Genomic DNA, 15,815 nt, shown 5'->3' on the forward strand with positions numbered 1-15,815 from the left:
GATGAGATTCGCTAGTTAGAATCTAATGTGTTCTGAACGATATGTGCATGGAACCTTGTTATTGAAACTTTGATGTGCTGTGTTGATGTCTGGAAGCAGTTGCGCTCCCAGCTCTGTGCGTGTTTTGTGGGGTATTTACCACCTGAGAGTCAGCGCAGGTGCGCTGTGAGACTGGACTGCTAAAATAACCTCATGGTGAAATTCCCCATTTGTCTTTGTCTTCAACCTCACTGCTTGCTAGCTTGCCGCCAAAAGTTGTATAACTCCTTGTCTGCTCAGGAGTTGGGGGAGGTTTTATGACTGAGTATAACTGAGTTACAGTTGGAGCTGCGCCCCACCCTCCACTCACCTCCACACCCCTTCGTCATATTCTCATTTTTGCCATAACTGCTTGTTGATTCAATACACACCCACTGCTGTTTTGCTTTATTTTTGCTTAGTTAGATATTTTACCCCTTTTATGTAGAACTTTGCATGTTGAGTAGGTGATTTAATAAATATTCACATAGATAAACAGAAGGCGTTCTGTGTTTATTTTGTACAAGAGTGATTCGTCAGTCAAGATAAGGTTGAAGTTCCACACGTTTCGGCAGAAACGGTCGATTAAACAGTGACATCTCTGGTAATAGTTATTAATTATTACGGAGTATTTAACGGTTGTAATTATCAAAGGCGTTGAGCCACAATTACAACACCAGAAACATCTCTGGTCTCGATTCATAAATGAGGATTTTGGTGAAGAAATTGATTTAGTCAAATTATGATTTTTAATAATAATTATTGATCAAGATTAATCAATCAATAATCATAACTCCCAACAATCGCAATAAAATACATTTAGGTTTCTGGTTGCAACATGACAAAATTTGAAAAGGTTTAGCTGGTATCAATACTTTTGAAAGGGACCTGTAAATGGCTAAAAACCCTAAGAAATAAAGCTTAATGGTCATGAATCATTGGTGATTTGTGGTCCAAGGTTTGTTAGCATGTTGCTAATGTAATGAAATTTGAGACTCAAGTCAGAGTCAAAACCAGGTTTGATTAAATAAAAGGACAGAAAATGAGAGATAGATCAGCTTAAGTCCAAAGAATAAGTTCAAGACCTTCCAGAAAACTAAAAAAATATTTCTTTATTGAAAGCTTAGCCTCTTAGAATCAAAATATTATGGAATGAGGGGTGAGTCAAACCTCCTGTTCAGTACCGTATGATATAATGTTTTGTGATGAAGTAATGAACGTGTAAAACTAAACTGTGTTCCTGTGATGTTCTTTTTCAGGAGTGTCGCCTGCACTGTTGTTGAAATGCTGACTCAGAAACCTCCCTGGGCCGAGTACGAGGCCATGGCCGCCATTTTTAAGATCGCCACCCAGCCCACCAAGCCCATGCTTCCGGAGGACGTGTCCGACTCATGCAGGGATTTCCTGTGGCAAGTGTTTGTGGAGGAAAAGTGGCGTCCCACGGCGGACGTTCTGCTCAGCCACCCATTTGTCCAGGGTATCTTCTGAGCCCTGAGGGACCCCTGCCAGAGTCCCACCCCCCTCCCTGCCTGGCTGCAAGGCCTACATGGTCACGGCTCCTCCCCCTCCTACCGTCACCTGGTTCCAGGGGTCAGCAACACTAAAGCTTCCCTGTTCTATTATTGATCAGTGTCTGCCTTGTCAGGAATCCTTCAGTTCTTAGCACCCGGCTCAACACATATTGTTTACTGAGAGGCAAGGTTGGCTACGATCAGTCCTCCAAGGCATGCATTGCTGGTGCTTAAGAAGAGGGCCGCCTGCGAAGATGGCACTTCGCAGTCCCAAAGGATCTGGGTCAACATTCTTTAAGGAGAGAAAGGGAAAAGTGGCCAAACTTGGAGCAAAGAGAGGCTTTAAGCTTTCTGGGTCTCTCTTTATGTCCATTTTACTGTCTCATCGCAGCGTCTCCACATTGATTTGACACTGTGACTGACTGGTGATGCAGCCTGATAGTTATGTAACGTATTCATCAGCTTAAAACAGCTGGATGAAATTAAGATGGAAAAATATTTTTTACGACATGCACGGTCATTTTAGATCAGATCTCTACTGCCACCTTTAAGACAAATGTAATGCAATTTTTTTGTCGCCGCCTTACAATAACAATTTATAAGTATGAATGTCTTTTTTTCTAACGGCCTTTCCTGTCTTTATTAGCACTCCAAACCCCATTCAGAAGGACTGTTATAACGTTGCACTTTTGATATCATGCATTGAAACATTTACATGTGCGAGATAATCTACCGAGGAGATATTTTTCTAAGAGTTTTTTTTTTTATGTCGATATGTAACGAGAACCAAACATTTGCATCTGCGTGCAATGCCTCTTAAGCAATAACAACACTGCTGTCTGTTTCAGAGACCGTCTGTCCTTTTAATCCGCCTGGTGAACCTTGTTCCACTTTCTGTTCCAAAGACAATTCGCAGAACATGCAGTATTAGTCACAGTGGACTTTTGGTCACCTCAGAGCCCTGAAGCCTTTTTTTCCCTTACGGCAGCTTTGTGCACTTTGGACTACACAGACCAAATCTAATGCACTGACGTTACTGTGGTGTTTTAAATGTTCGCAGGGTTCCTCAACAGTTTTCATTGCAAAGTTTCAAACTCTTCCAGGCTCATAGTCCTTTTTAGCCATTTTACAAAAGTATAAATATACAAGTTCAGCATAAACTAGTGTTAGATAGTTCTACGGATGGATGGACGTAAAGGTGGGTGGATTGGTGGACACTCAGATGGATGGACAGATGAACGGATGGATGGTATCATTGAAGGTTGATTGGATGGAGGGAGAGATCAATTGACCAACAAACTGATGGACCAAGGGTTAGCTGAACAGTTGGTGGACAGACACTTGGATGGACAAACGGATGGACAAACGAGCCAACCGCTGGATGGATATATAGATATATGGAGTTCTTGTGGACAGTGGACTAAGGAATAAAATGTAGAAATACAAACATTTTTTCCATACTTGTTTTTTTCCGTATCAAAACCTGGAAAATGCTTAAATCAAATTCCATATTTTTCCAGTCTGTTTATAGCAACCCTGCAATGAGGAAAACAGCTTGAAGTTCTGTTTTTGTGTGTAAGCTCAGTATAAATCCACATAGACCATTTTACGAGTAGACAGCACATCTCTCTGTGTGACGCCAACAGAACTGAACACTGCCTTCTTGAGATGAAACTTTAACTAGGCGGATGACTGATGTCGGATGTAGCTATGATACATTGGCACTTAAGGAACGATCAAATGTTTTTAACCCTTATCAGTGCCTTATCTGTTTCTCGTTGTAAACAAAGACCTCCACTGCCAAAGCCAAGAGCTTCCCTGTAAGGTTGCTCTGTTTGAGAGCACACCCGGGATTTACTGAAGTTCACTTATTCTGTACATACTCTGTTCTGCACTTTTATATGAAATCTCTTTTACATTATAAACAGATCTATTTGACGAGTAGAGTCTATGTATACAGCAGACTGTACTGCAGTTTTTAAAAAAAAATAAAAACATTTCAACCAGAGTGTGTATGACTGTCCGAGAGCTGGCAGGCAAAAATGAGAAGACTGGAAGACTTTCAATTGAGACAGAGATTGTTTTGTGTGAAATGACAGAGCCTTGAAACATGAAATGTATCAAGTAATCATTTTTTTGTGCATTTAACTTAATAAATCTAAGGTCTAAGACTGTTTGCTGGTGTGATATTTGTTACATTGCACCAGCACTGATCACAAAATTTTCTTAATTTTTATGTTAAATGTGAGATTCTGTACAAAACAAATACAATTAAAACATGATTTGTATGATTGTTATTTATTACAGTAAATGCATAATAAGCAGAGTAGCATCAGTAATATACACTGCTCAAAAAAATAAAGGGAACACTCAATTAACACATCCTAGATCTGAATGAATGAAATATTCTCATTGAATACTTTGTTCTGTACAAAGCTGAATGTGCTGACAACAAAATCACAAAACAAATCATCAATGGAAATCAAATTTATTAACCAATGGAGGCCTGGATTTGGAGTCACACACAAAATTAAAGTGGAAAAACACACTACAGGCTGATCCAACTTTGATGTAATGTCCTTAAAACAAGTCAAAATGAGGCTCAGTATTGTGTGACCTCCACGTGCCTCTATGACCTCCCTACAACGCCTGGGCATGCTCCTGATGAGACGGTGGATGGTCTCCTGAGGGATCTCCTCCCAGACCTGGACTAAAGCATCCGCCAACTCCTGGATAGTCTGTGGTGCAACGTGACGTTGGTGGATGGAGCGAGACATGATGTCCCAGATGTGCTCAATCGGATTCAGGTCTGGGGAACAGGCGGGCCAGTCCATAGCTTCAACGTCTTCATCTTGCAGGAACTGCTGACACACTCCAGCCACATGAGGTCCAGCATTGTCCTGCATTAGGAGGAACCCAGGGCCAACCGCACCAGCATATGGTCTCACAAGGGATCTGAGGATCTCATCTCGGTATCTAATGGCAGTCAGGTTACCTCTGGCGAGCTCATGGAGGGCCATGCGGCCTTCCAAACAAATGCCACTCCACACCATTACTGACCCACTGCCAAACCGGTCATGCTGAAGGATGTTGCAGGCAGCAGATCGCTCTCCATGGTGTCTCCAGACTCTGTCACATCTGTCACATGTGCTCAGTGTGAACCTGCTTTCATCTGTGAGGAGCACAGGGCGCCAGTGGCGAATTTGCCAATCCTGATGTTCTCTGGCAAATGCCAAGCATCCTGCATGGTGTTGGTCTGTGAGCACAACCCCTATTTGTGGACGTCAGGCCTTCATACCATCCTCATGGAGTCGGTGTCTAACCGTTTGTGCAGACACATGCACAAGTGTGGCACAAGTGAGCTGCACTACCTGAGCCACTTGTGTGGGTTGTAGAGTCCGTCTCATGTTACCACGAGTGTGAAAGCAGCACCAACATTCAAAAGTGACCAAAACAGCCAGAAAGTATAGGTACTGAGAAGTGGTCTGTGGTCCCCACCTGCAGAACTACTCCTTTATTGAGTGTCTTGTTAATAGCCAGAGATTTCCCCCTGTTGTCTATTTCATTTGTACAACAACATGTGAAACTGATTGTCAGTCGCTGTTGCTTCCTAAGTGGACAGTTTGATTTCACAGAAGTTTGATTTACTTGGAGTTATATTGTGTTGTTTAAGTGTTCCCTTTATTTTTTTGAGCAGTGTATTTTGGTACTATTTATTATAACTGTGTTTCTAGTCTGGATTTTTATTTTTCCATGACTATAATGATAAATTAATAAAAAACGAAGCTTTTACTACACATACTTTTATATTATTCTAATTAAATATAATTATAAAATAGAAAAATCGGAATTAGGGTAGAGTTGCAGCTGTTATATATTGTCATAATAATATGAATTTCTGGACTATTAGTATTTATCATAAATTAAATTCTGTCCTAGATGGGTTTTTTTTATAGTAGGAGGGATTACAGATGATTGTTAGTAGTTTAGTTTTTGTTTAAAATGTTTCTCATCTTCCTCTTTTCAGAAAAGACATTTAAAAACATTTTAGAAGCTAGCAAAATAAATATCTAAAAGTAAATCCCTTCTAAGGAACAGCTTTACGAATAGAAATGAGCATGTATTAGTGCAAATTTGATGTATTTTGTGTTCATTTGATAAAATATCTTTTGAAATGTCCAGGTTTTGTTTCGCCCTTGAGGACCACCCCATGAAGAAGTATTTAAGTGCTCGTCAATCTTTTGAAAACAGCCAAAAAGAAAAATAAATGGTACAGACGGATCCATAAAAAGGCGGTTTATTTAGAATGATGCTCCTCAGCAGCTGTTAGAAAACCTTATAAAAGCGGTTTGGTAACTTCGTGCCTGGAAACGTGACCGTGAACGCAGCAGCAGCAGCAGAAACAGAGACGCGGAGGCAGCTCTTCCAGTCGGACTGGAGTTTTATTGTTTTATTGTTAACTTATGCTCCTCTGTTAACTAAACTATAATGTCAGCCTCTCGTACGGTTATATGTTTGCTAAGAAACGACCTGCGTCTTCACGACAATGAGGTAAGAACGTAAATCTGTAACAAATGCATGGTAATTTATTCAGCTTCGGTTTTACATGTTGAGTTAAATTAACTTCTAGCTAACATTATTAGTTTGATATTATATTTTACATTTGCTGTGTTTTACGGGCGAATTGTGTATGTTAAGTATCTCCAAACAGCATAAAATTACACAAGGAGTTGAGCGGCTTACTTCCGGTACAATTTCCTTCCAGAATAAAAGCCTCCTCTTCAAAGTTAAATAAAACTAGTCGTAAGACTTCTCTATTGGAAACAATTGGGCTGAATTAATCTGATTAGTCGTGATTAATCGATTATTGAAGTAATCGAATAATCGTTAACTGGAGCATTCAGATTCTAAAACATGTCATTTGCTGAAAGAAAAATCCACTCAAATCAGTAATTTGGCCAAAATTGTACAACAATTATATAAATTTTGCATTTAAGATGAAAAACATTCTTTGTCTGTAAATATGCTCTATGCAGAATTCCTCAAGTTGCAAAGCTTTAGCTTCACCTGGTTCAAATTCTGTAAAACGGAATAAAAATCTTTTTTAAAATGTTTTTTCTTTTTTTTTTTTTTTATGATCCTGGCCATAAGACGGTGCTGCCTATGTGTACTTCTTCTGATGTCATCAAACCATATGCACACAAAATCAAATAAATTTTTTATTCTTCCATTGAGCCTTTTAAATACGGTATAAGAAATCCCCCAGATATATGAATATAAATGCAGACATTTTATTACCCAGCTGTGTTTTTTTATTATCAGTGTACATTTATTAGTGGAAAGTAAACATACCACTACGTACTAACTTCATACGGAGAGCTGATTGCCAAAATTATTCCTGCTGGACCATTTAGATGTTAATGTGCACTTTTTCTGTCAAGTTTGAAATAAGTTATAATATGAAATGAAATACAAACATTGCTCTACAGTGGCAGGTGTTTTAAAAAATCTTGGATAACGGCATTTTATGTATCAATTCTTCAGACATATTTTGGTTTGGATGATTCCTCTTAATCACTGTACACAAAGGTTAAACAGGATGAAGTGGGAAATTGTGATAACTACTGAGTAAAATTTTTAAATAATTTTAATTGAGAAAATTAATGCTTTAAAGATGGCCCAAAAGCAGTGTATCATTAAAAGACAGGGATTCATATGACCTGATTATTTAAATCAGCAAAGCAAATATTATGAGTGTGTCTTGAACTCAGCGTCTCTGCTGAGTCTGCTGCCCCCGCGACCCAGTCCCGGATAAAGCAGAAGACGACGAGTATGAGCAAATATTATTACTGCTGCAAAAATATTTTAACATTATTCCAATTATAATTAGGTATTACATATTTCTAGTTAAAGCTATTATAATTAAGCTTTGGGCAGTTATAATGATTTTTTTTCATCATATTTATTGTTATTTTCATACATAGACCTAAATTTAAATAATATAATAAACAACTTCATATTGCACAGAATCTTTATACCTTTCTGCTTTTCTGGATTTGAATCTGATCCGAGTTCTTTCTGCATGGAGCTTGCATGTTCTCCCCTGGTACCCCAGCCTTCTCCCACAGTCCAAAAACATGACCGTTGGGTTAATTCATTACTCTAAACTACCCTTACGTGTGTGTGTTTACTTGGTTGTTTGTCATGTAATTGATGGATGTGCACATTACATGAGTGTTTGATGCTGCTCCATTGGTTTCCGTGGCGTGACTGTCCGTATTTTTTAAGAGTGGAAATATTTCCCATCAGCCAGAGTATTTCTCTCTGGGAAGCGATGAAAAAGTGTAGTAGCCTACTTTTAACCATCTATCCAACAACTGGTCTAATATGCAAAAAAAATAAAAAATACTTTCAGATTTTGGGTTTTAAATGGCAACTGAAGACATTGTTTAATGTGTTTTTAGTGTTTTTCTCCAGAGATATATAACAATCCTAACACTGTGTTGTTTTATTGCAGCTCTTCCACTGGGCTCAGAGAAATGCTGAACACATAGTCCCGCTGTACTGCTTTGACCCGAGACATTATGCGGGAACGTACAACTTCAACCTGCCAAAGACCGGGCCTTTCCGTCTGCGCTTCCTGCTGGAGAGCGTCCGAGACCTCAGAAACACGCTGCTCAACACGGGCAGGTTGGTTATTTACTGTTTAGCCTTACATGATTTATCTGCACTAGAGATTTATTCAGGGTTCCTACATAGTCTGGAAAAGGATGGAAAAATAAAATAAGTAGATAGAAAAGGATATGTCTTTCCAGACTTTAATCCCAATCCCATTGTCTAAATGTTTTGTTCCTCTCTTCTTGCCCAATTGGTTCTATTATTAAATCTTTCTGTCGTTTCTTCCTGCTTTTCCTTCTTGTGCCATTCCTTTATTTCCTTCCTCCCTTCCTTGTGTCCTATCTCCTTTCTTTCCTTTCTTCCTTCAGTTTCTCCCTTTGTCCTTGTTCTATATTGCTTCCTTCCTTGTGTCCTTAACTATTTCATTCCTTGAGTCCTCCTTTCTTCCTTGTATTCTACCTCATTTTCTTTTTCCCTAAATCCCTTCAGTCTTTAATTTTACCACCCCTTCTTGTGTCCTACCTCCCTCCCTTCCTTTCTTTCTTGTTTTGGCTTCTTCTATGTTTCATGTTGAAAGCCTGAACACAGCAAACTGCCATAAGTTCATAGTGAACTATAGTATTTTTATATTACAAAATGTACTGAAAACTCTGAAATGCCAAGTCTGGAAAAGTCTGTAATCTTTACTCGAAAGATGTAAAGGAATCCTGTTTAGACAGATAGTTGCCTTACTTTATTCCGAGTCGTACTGTGTGCAGAAAATGTTCTTAGCTTTCGAGGACTGCGTTTTTGTAACAGATTTTTAACAGGATTAGGATACACCTGGATCTAACATTGCTGTTGCTGCACACATTGTTCCCAACACGTTTCCCGCCCAGCGATCCCCCTGCCCAGGATGCAGCTGCGTGGTGTTATATCAACTGTGACTCGTGTGTGTTTATTTTTATTTTATTTTTTTGTGACAGCAATCTGGTGGTGAGGAAGGGTAAGCCGGAGGAGGTGGTCGCTGACCTCATCAAGCAGCTCGGCTCCGTTAGCAGCGTGGCTTTCCATGAAGAGGTAGTCTGATGTTCTCTTCAGCTTCCATGCATTTTAATGTGATTTTATGTGATAGACCAAGATGAAGTATTGTACTGTAAAGTATTGTAACATTATCCAATCATAAATGGAATCCACCTGTGTGTAATTAATTAATCTCAGTATAAATGCAGCTGCTCTGTGAAGGCCTCAGAGGTTTGTTAGAATATTAGTGAAGAAACAGCATCGTGAAAACCAACGAACACAGCAGGTCAGATATAAAGTTGTGGAGGAATTTAAGCAGGTTCAAGCCCTGCTGCCCTGATTTGTTGTAATGAGAGCATTATTCATAGAGGCAGTGAAGATGTCCCAAAGTTGTCCCTGAGGAGCTGCAGAGATCCACAGCTCAGGTGGGACAGTCTGTCGGCAGGACAACTATTAGCCAAACACTTAGGAGTAACAAGACAGGCATGGCTGAACTACATTTGCAGTTTGCCACAGCCATGTTGTGGACACAGCAATCATATGGATGAAGGTTCTCGGGTCATATGACACCGAAATCGAACTTTTAGGCCCACATGCAAAACACTGTGTGGGGCGAAACAATGCACATTGCTTTGACCACACCATCCCCACCTTGAAGCATGGCGGTGGCAGCATTATGCTGGGGATACTTTTCAAATAAGAAAAAAAAAAAAAAACTTTGAACTGTAACTCAGTTTCCTTCCACTTCACAATAATGTGCCACTTTGTGTTGATCTATCACATAAATCCTAATAAAATACATTGAAATCTGGTTGTAACGTAACAAAAGGTTAAAAACTTATGAATCCTTTTCTAAGGCACAGTGTATGATTGATGATTACAACCTAATTTTACCTTCATGTGTTCAATTCCAGGTTGCTTCGGAAGAGCTGAACGTGGAGAAAAAGGTGAAGGAAGTCTGTGCTCAGCTGAAGGTGAAAGTTCACACCTGCTGGGGCTCCACACTGTACCACATGGAAGATCTGCCATTTCACCAAATATCCAGGTGTGGGAGGATGTTGCTTGGCTGCAACAAAATAAAAATTCTGATTTCTGCTAGAGAAGCTCCTTTAGTAGGAAAGCATTTGAGAAATGCTCCTTAATGTTTCCCGTGGTTGCAGGCTGCCTGATGTGTACACGGAGTTCAGAAAAGCAGTGGAAAGCCAGAGCAGGGTGAGGCCTGTGCTTCCAACCCCTGAGAGGCTGAATCCCCTCCCCCCAGGGTTGGATGAAGGAGCTATTCCCACAGCAGAGGACCTGCAGCAGACTGGTGAATGATGGGAATGTTGTATCTGTTCAGCGGGAAGGGTTTAATGCCAGTCCTTTCCTGCTGTGTCTTCATATTCCTCCTATCAAACTAGGTTTTACTTTGTACTACACATTACTGCACATAAGCAAATTCACATCTCCATGTCAACCGTCAGCAGGCAAACTGCTGAGCCTGAATCTCTTCGTTAAAAGCCAGTGAGGGTGTGGATTAGCTGGATTTCCTTGTGTAGAACTGAGCTTTTATGACTCTTTGTGTTTTTTAACATACATCAGAGAGTTTTTCCATGATGCAGAAATGGACATGCTGTTTAATCATACAGAGCCTGTGAGTGATCCTCGCTCAGCTTTCCCTTGCACTGGTGGAGAAAGTAGTGCCCTTGCAAGACTCAAACACTATTTCTGGGACACTGTGAGTGCAACATGCCATACAGAAATATACAGTCTGCTATTTAGCATACTGAACAATTAAACTGTAGGAAGAAATATATAATGGGTCCCGCCTATTTCTGTAGGATGCAGTGGCGACTTACAAAGAAACTCGTAACGGCTTGATCGGGGTGGATTACTCCACAAAATTTTCACCATGGTGAGATTGTTTTTTAATATAATTTTCACTGTGCCTTATTTCTCGGATGATTTTCATCTATTTCATGTTGCTTCTCTAACATGTTTGTAATAAAACCACATCGGTACTGTGCAGGTTGGCTTTGGGATGCATTTCTCCAAGGTATATTTACCATCAGATCAAAACGTATGAGAGGGAGCGGACAGCCAATCAGAGCACCTACTGGTAAGTATGCATAATGGTGCTCATGCTTGTTGTTTTATTTGTTAGGAAGTTAATACATAGTAATAAAATATATTTTTTTTTATTTATATCATTTTGATACAGTGCCTTGCAAAAGTGTTCATGGTGCTTAAACGTTTTCACTTTTTGTCACATTACAACCACAGACTTCAACAAATAGAAAAGTAACCCCACAGCATGATGCTTCCATCACCATGTTGTGCTGTAGCGATTGTTAGTTCAGGGTGATGCACAGTGTTAGTTTTTCCTCTAAGCATGTGGGTTAAACGTTCAGCTTTAGTCTCGTCTGACCAGAGCTTCTTCTTCCACAAGTTTCCTGTGTCCCCTACAAGGTTTTCCAACCAGGTCTTGTGACTTTCTTTCAATGAGGGATTTATTCCTGAAACTTCCATAGAGACCAGATGTGTGGCGTGTACAACTAGTAGCTATCAACAGATTTGCCACCAGGGTTGTAAATCTCTGCAGCTCCTCCAGAGATGCAATGGGCCTCTTTGCTGTTTCTCTGATAAATGCTCCCCTTGCCAATGTCAGTTTGATTGGACGGCCATGTCTTGGTAGGTTTGCAAAAGTGCCATACTCTTTCCGTTTTCAGAGAAAAGTAGCATGCCAGTTGTTAAAGCTTGGAATATTGTTTTATAAACCAGCCCTGCTTTAAACTTCTCCACATCTTTCTCCCTGACCTGTCTGCTGTGTTCCTTGGTCTTCTTGATTCTGTTTGTTCACTAATGTTCTCTAACAAACCTCTGAAGCCTTGACAGAGCTGCTGGATTCAAAAGACTCGTAATGCCTTGATTGGGGTGGATTAATTTGGATAAAATTACATAAACAGGGAATCTTTATTTATGAAATACAGGTTTTATTTATGGGTATCAGAATAAATGAGGCCAAATGTGAATGAATGTCACAGTTTTAGATTTTTATTTCTAAAACAATTTAAAAATGATGTATCATTTTCTATCTTTTTGTAGTTATGTGACAAAATGTTTAAGTTTAAAGAATACTTTTGTAAAGCTCTGTAAATCAACTACACTACAATCTGGTCAGGATTGTTTGATGATCTTTACTTGTGTTTTGCAGGGTCATTTTTGAGCTGTTGTGGAGGGATTACTTCAAGTTTGTGGGCATTAAGTATGGAAACAAAATGTTTCAGGTCAAAGGTGAAACAATAAAATGTTCAGTCTGTAATTAATGCTGTAAATATAGTCAGAAAATCTAAAGATACATACGATTTTAAATTCAGGGCTTCAAGGAAAGTCTGTTCCATGGAAGATGGACATAAAGCTGTTTGACGCATGGAAAGGTTTGAGTTCACATCATGCAGTTTATCATAAATGAGTCTCACACTTGAAGAAATTTGCTTAAGCAGTATTTGCACCTTGTTTGTGTTTGTGACATTTGCACTTACAGAGGGACGCACAGGGGTGCCTTTCGTGGACGCCAACATGAGAGAGCTGGCGCTGACAGGCTTCATGTCCAACAGAGGGCGTCAAAACGTCGCAAGCTTCCTCACAAAGGATCTGGGCCTTGACTGGAGACAGGGAGCTGAGTGGTTTGAGTATCTGCTCGTACGTTGTGTAGACATTCAGTGTATCGTCTATCAGTTTAACCACAAAACATTTTGCAGATCAGAATGATTTTTTTTTTTTTTTTTTTGCACTGACTTTTGAGCATTTCAGTTATTTTAGACATTATTTCTTGCATGCTTACACTAGTTTTGTATTTCCTCATGCAAAGATTGATCATGATGTCTGCAGCAACTATGGAAACTGGCTTTACAGCGCAGGTATAGGAAATGACCCAAGAGAGAACAGGAAGTTCAACATGATCAAACAAGCCCTTGACTACGACATCAACGTATGTTGTTGGATACGTTTTTTCTTTCATATTAGCCTGGGGCTGGACAAAAAAATATCTGAGTCACACTTTGTTTTGCAGTCACAAACAGAAGTGTACCTACTGATGCGTAAACTGTGGCTCATGCTCCTTCTTCAGGGGGAGTACGTGCGACGGTGGGTCCCAGAGCTGGGCGGCATCAGAGGGGCAGACGTGCACACGCCCTGGAACCTGAGCTCAGCTGCACTGTCGCACGCTGGCGTGTCGCTCGGTGACACTTACCCAACCCCCGTGGTCACTGCGCCTGAATGGAGCCGACACTTTAGCAAGAAACCAGTGAGTGATTCAGTGAAAAGGGAAGTGGAAAGTAGGAGCGAAAGTCACTCCTGTCTAAACAGCTGCACACCATAGTAAGGGAAAGAGAGTGCATTTGCTGAATCAGTTATTGGAGTAGTGTTTAGAAAGATTCTTTAAGAAAAAATAAAGATATTTTTATTGTGAAATAAGTCACTTTATTCCTCGCAGAAACCAGTTTTTGTAGGAAAGGATTTTATTATCAGTTTGGTGTTGGATAATGTAACCTTTTTTTAACTTTTTTCAATGTTTTTTTTAATCTGTTAACAGCTCAGATTTCTTATTAAATATGATACAGTGTAGGGTTCCTACAACATAAATTTAGTTTTTAAAGATTCATGCATTCATCTCCTATACCGCTTATTCCATCGTGGGTCACGGGGGGAGCTGGTGCCTATCTCCAGCAGTCTATGGGCGAGAGGCAGGGGACACCCTGGACAGGTCGCCAATCCATCGCAGAGCAACACATAAACAACCACACACACACTCACACCTAAGGGCATTTTAGAGAGACCAATTAACCTAACAGTCATGTTTTTGGACGGTGGGAGGAAGAACCCACGCATGCATGGGGAGAACATGCAAACTCAATGCAGAAAGAACCCCAACCGAACCCAGGACCTTCTTGCTGCAAGGCAACAGTGCTACCAACTGCGCCACAGTACAGTCACGTTTTTAAAGATGAATCATGAAAATTTGCTGTGTATCTTTTAGTCCTATTGTTTTTTCTTTTCTGGGTTTAACTATATATGATTAAGCAGGTCAACATTTATTAACCTTTTTGTTGTTTGTTTTTAGAGCGGCGCAGGACCATCAGCAAAAGGAAAGAGAGGCCCAACTCACACTCCCAAACAGCATCGAGACAGAGGCATCGACTTCTATTCCTCTAGGAGTAAAAACCTGTGAGATTCGTCACTGCAGAGGATGGATGCTCCTGGGATCTAAATGCTGATTCTGTGATGCACATGCTGTAAATGTTTACAGAGTTAATAAGGGAAGTTGTCACAAGAGAGTTTGCCTGTTTCTTTGCTACTGAAAGCTGAACTGATATTACAGTGCCTGGCAAAACTATTCACACCCCTCTAGCCTTTTCACATCATTGTATTTTATGTGGCGTGCCTACATAAAGTAGTGTATAATTGTGAAATATATTTGTATTTAGCATTCTCTACAGCAACATCTCTAACATGTCTGGTGCAATTACCTTCAATTTCCCAAGATTTCAACATTTTACAGGGCACTGTCAAATTTGAAACCTACCAAGACATGGCTGTCCACCTAAACTGACAAACCTGAGGAGGAGAGAATTAATCAGAAAACCAGCAAAATGTCTATGGTAGCTCTGGAGGAGCTGCAGTAAAACACACCTCAGGTGGCAGAAGTTGTTGACAGGACAACTATTAGTCATTCACCCCACAAATCTGGTCTTTATGGAAGAGTTGTAAGAAGAAAGCTACGGCTAAAAGAATGCCAAAAGATTAAATGTGGAGGAAAACTCACAGTGCACATCACCCTGAAAACACCGTCTTCATGGTGGAACATAGTGGTGGCAGAATCATGCTGTGGGGATGCTTTTCTACAGCAAGAAGTTTGTAATTGGAAAATTGATGTAGCCAAATAAGGGCAATGGTTGCAAACAACCTGTTGGACGCTGCAAAAGACTTGGGTCGGAAGTTCAACTTCCAGACACTGACCCCAAACAAACAGCCAGAATAACAATAGAAGGGTTTAGATCAAAGCAAATGCATACATTAGAACGGCCAAGTCAAAGTCCAGATTAAAATCCAATCCAGAAAATTAGGGATATAACTTCAAAAGTAGATGTGCACAGATGCTCTCCACCCAGTCTGACTGAGCTTCAACAACTTTGCAAAGCAGAATGGGTAAAACTTTTTTTGTCTTTAGTTGTGCTGAATGAAAATGCACGCCACACTTTTCAGATTTGTATTAAGTACATTGAAAACTATCATTTTCTTTTCCTCTAACAATTGCATGCTACTATGTGCTCGTCTTAACACATGAAATACATAGACGTTAATGGCTGCAATGTGACAGAGTGAAATAGTTCAAGGGACATGACTACATTTACATCTGTCTCATGTTGCACCTTTCATCGAATCTCTGCAGCAGCTGAACACCTGCGAGAAATGTTTCTTTCCTACTTTTTTTCCTCTCGTCATCGTGCCTGTTACAGCCAGGAGAACATGCAATATGGTTGCTTTTTGCTACAAGACTGTTCGATGTTGCAATATCTTTATTTGAATAAACGTGGATAATAAAGTTGGGACTTTTTAAAGAACAGAAATGCGTTATTTTTTAACCTGATTATATAAAGGAGGACCAGAAACCGTTGTGCCAACATT

At 40.0% G+C, this 15,815-nt stretch overlaps 2 protein-coding genes across 3 annotated transcripts in view; both read left to right on the top strand.

Moving 5' to 3' along the window:
• The window catches only part of map3k22 (mitogen-activated protein kinase kinase kinase 22), a 53,761-nt gene extending 50,058 nt beyond the window's left edge, over nucleotides 1-3,703 (top strand). For both annotated transcript variants that reach the window (XM_047349762.1, XM_047349763.1), the window contains exon 18: nucleotides 1,278-3,703. In XM_047349762.1, coding sequence (XP_047205718.1) covers nucleotides 1,278-1,506 — 229 coding nt within the window. In that variant the 3' untranslated portion in view covers nucleotides 1,507-3,703. The remainder of the gene's footprint in view (nucleotides 1-1,277) is intronic.
• A 2,162-nt stretch (nucleotides 3,704-5,865) lies between these two features.
• Nucleotides 5,866-15,753, top strand: cry-dash (cryptochrome DASH). Its single transcript, XM_047349598.1, has 14 exons — nucleotides 5,866-6,080; nucleotides 8,047-8,219; nucleotides 9,113-9,206; nucleotides 10,064-10,194; nucleotides 10,310-10,458; nucleotides 10,778-10,866; nucleotides 10,970-11,043; nucleotides 11,158-11,247; nucleotides 12,343-12,422; nucleotides 12,506-12,565; nucleotides 12,673-12,830; nucleotides 13,000-13,119; nucleotides 13,258-13,434; nucleotides 14,251-15,753. Exons 1-14 carry the CDS (start codon nucleotides 6,018-6,020, stop codon nucleotides 14,356-14,358), a joined length of 1,566 nt encoding a protein of 521 aa, XP_047205554.1. The 5' UTR covers nucleotides 5,866-6,017; the 3' UTR covers nucleotides 14,359-15,753.
• The last annotated feature ends 62 nt before the right edge of the window (nucleotides 15,754-15,815 follow it).

The sequence above is a fragment of the Girardinichthys multiradiatus genome, chromosome 21 (assembly GCF_021462225.1).
Source record: "Girardinichthys multiradiatus isolate DD_20200921_A chromosome 21, DD_fGirMul_XY1, whole genome shotgun sequence".
Classification (NCBI taxonomy): domain Eukaryota; kingdom Metazoa; phylum Chordata; class Actinopteri; order Cyprinodontiformes; family Goodeidae; genus Girardinichthys; species Girardinichthys multiradiatus.

Coding starts and splice junctions, on each gene's coding strand:
- cry-dash (XM_047349598.1), top strand. CDS start 6,018: ATGTCAGCCTCTCGTACGGTTATATGTTTGCTAAGAAACGACCTGCGT. Junction 6,081..8,046: donor TGCGTCTTCACGACAATGAG/GTAAGAACGTAA, acceptor GTTTTATTGCAG/CTCTTCCACTGGGCTCAGAG. Junction 10,195..10,309: donor CCATTTCACCAAATATCCAG/GTGTGGGAGGAT, acceptor CCGTGGTTGCAG/GCTGCCTGATGTGTACACGG.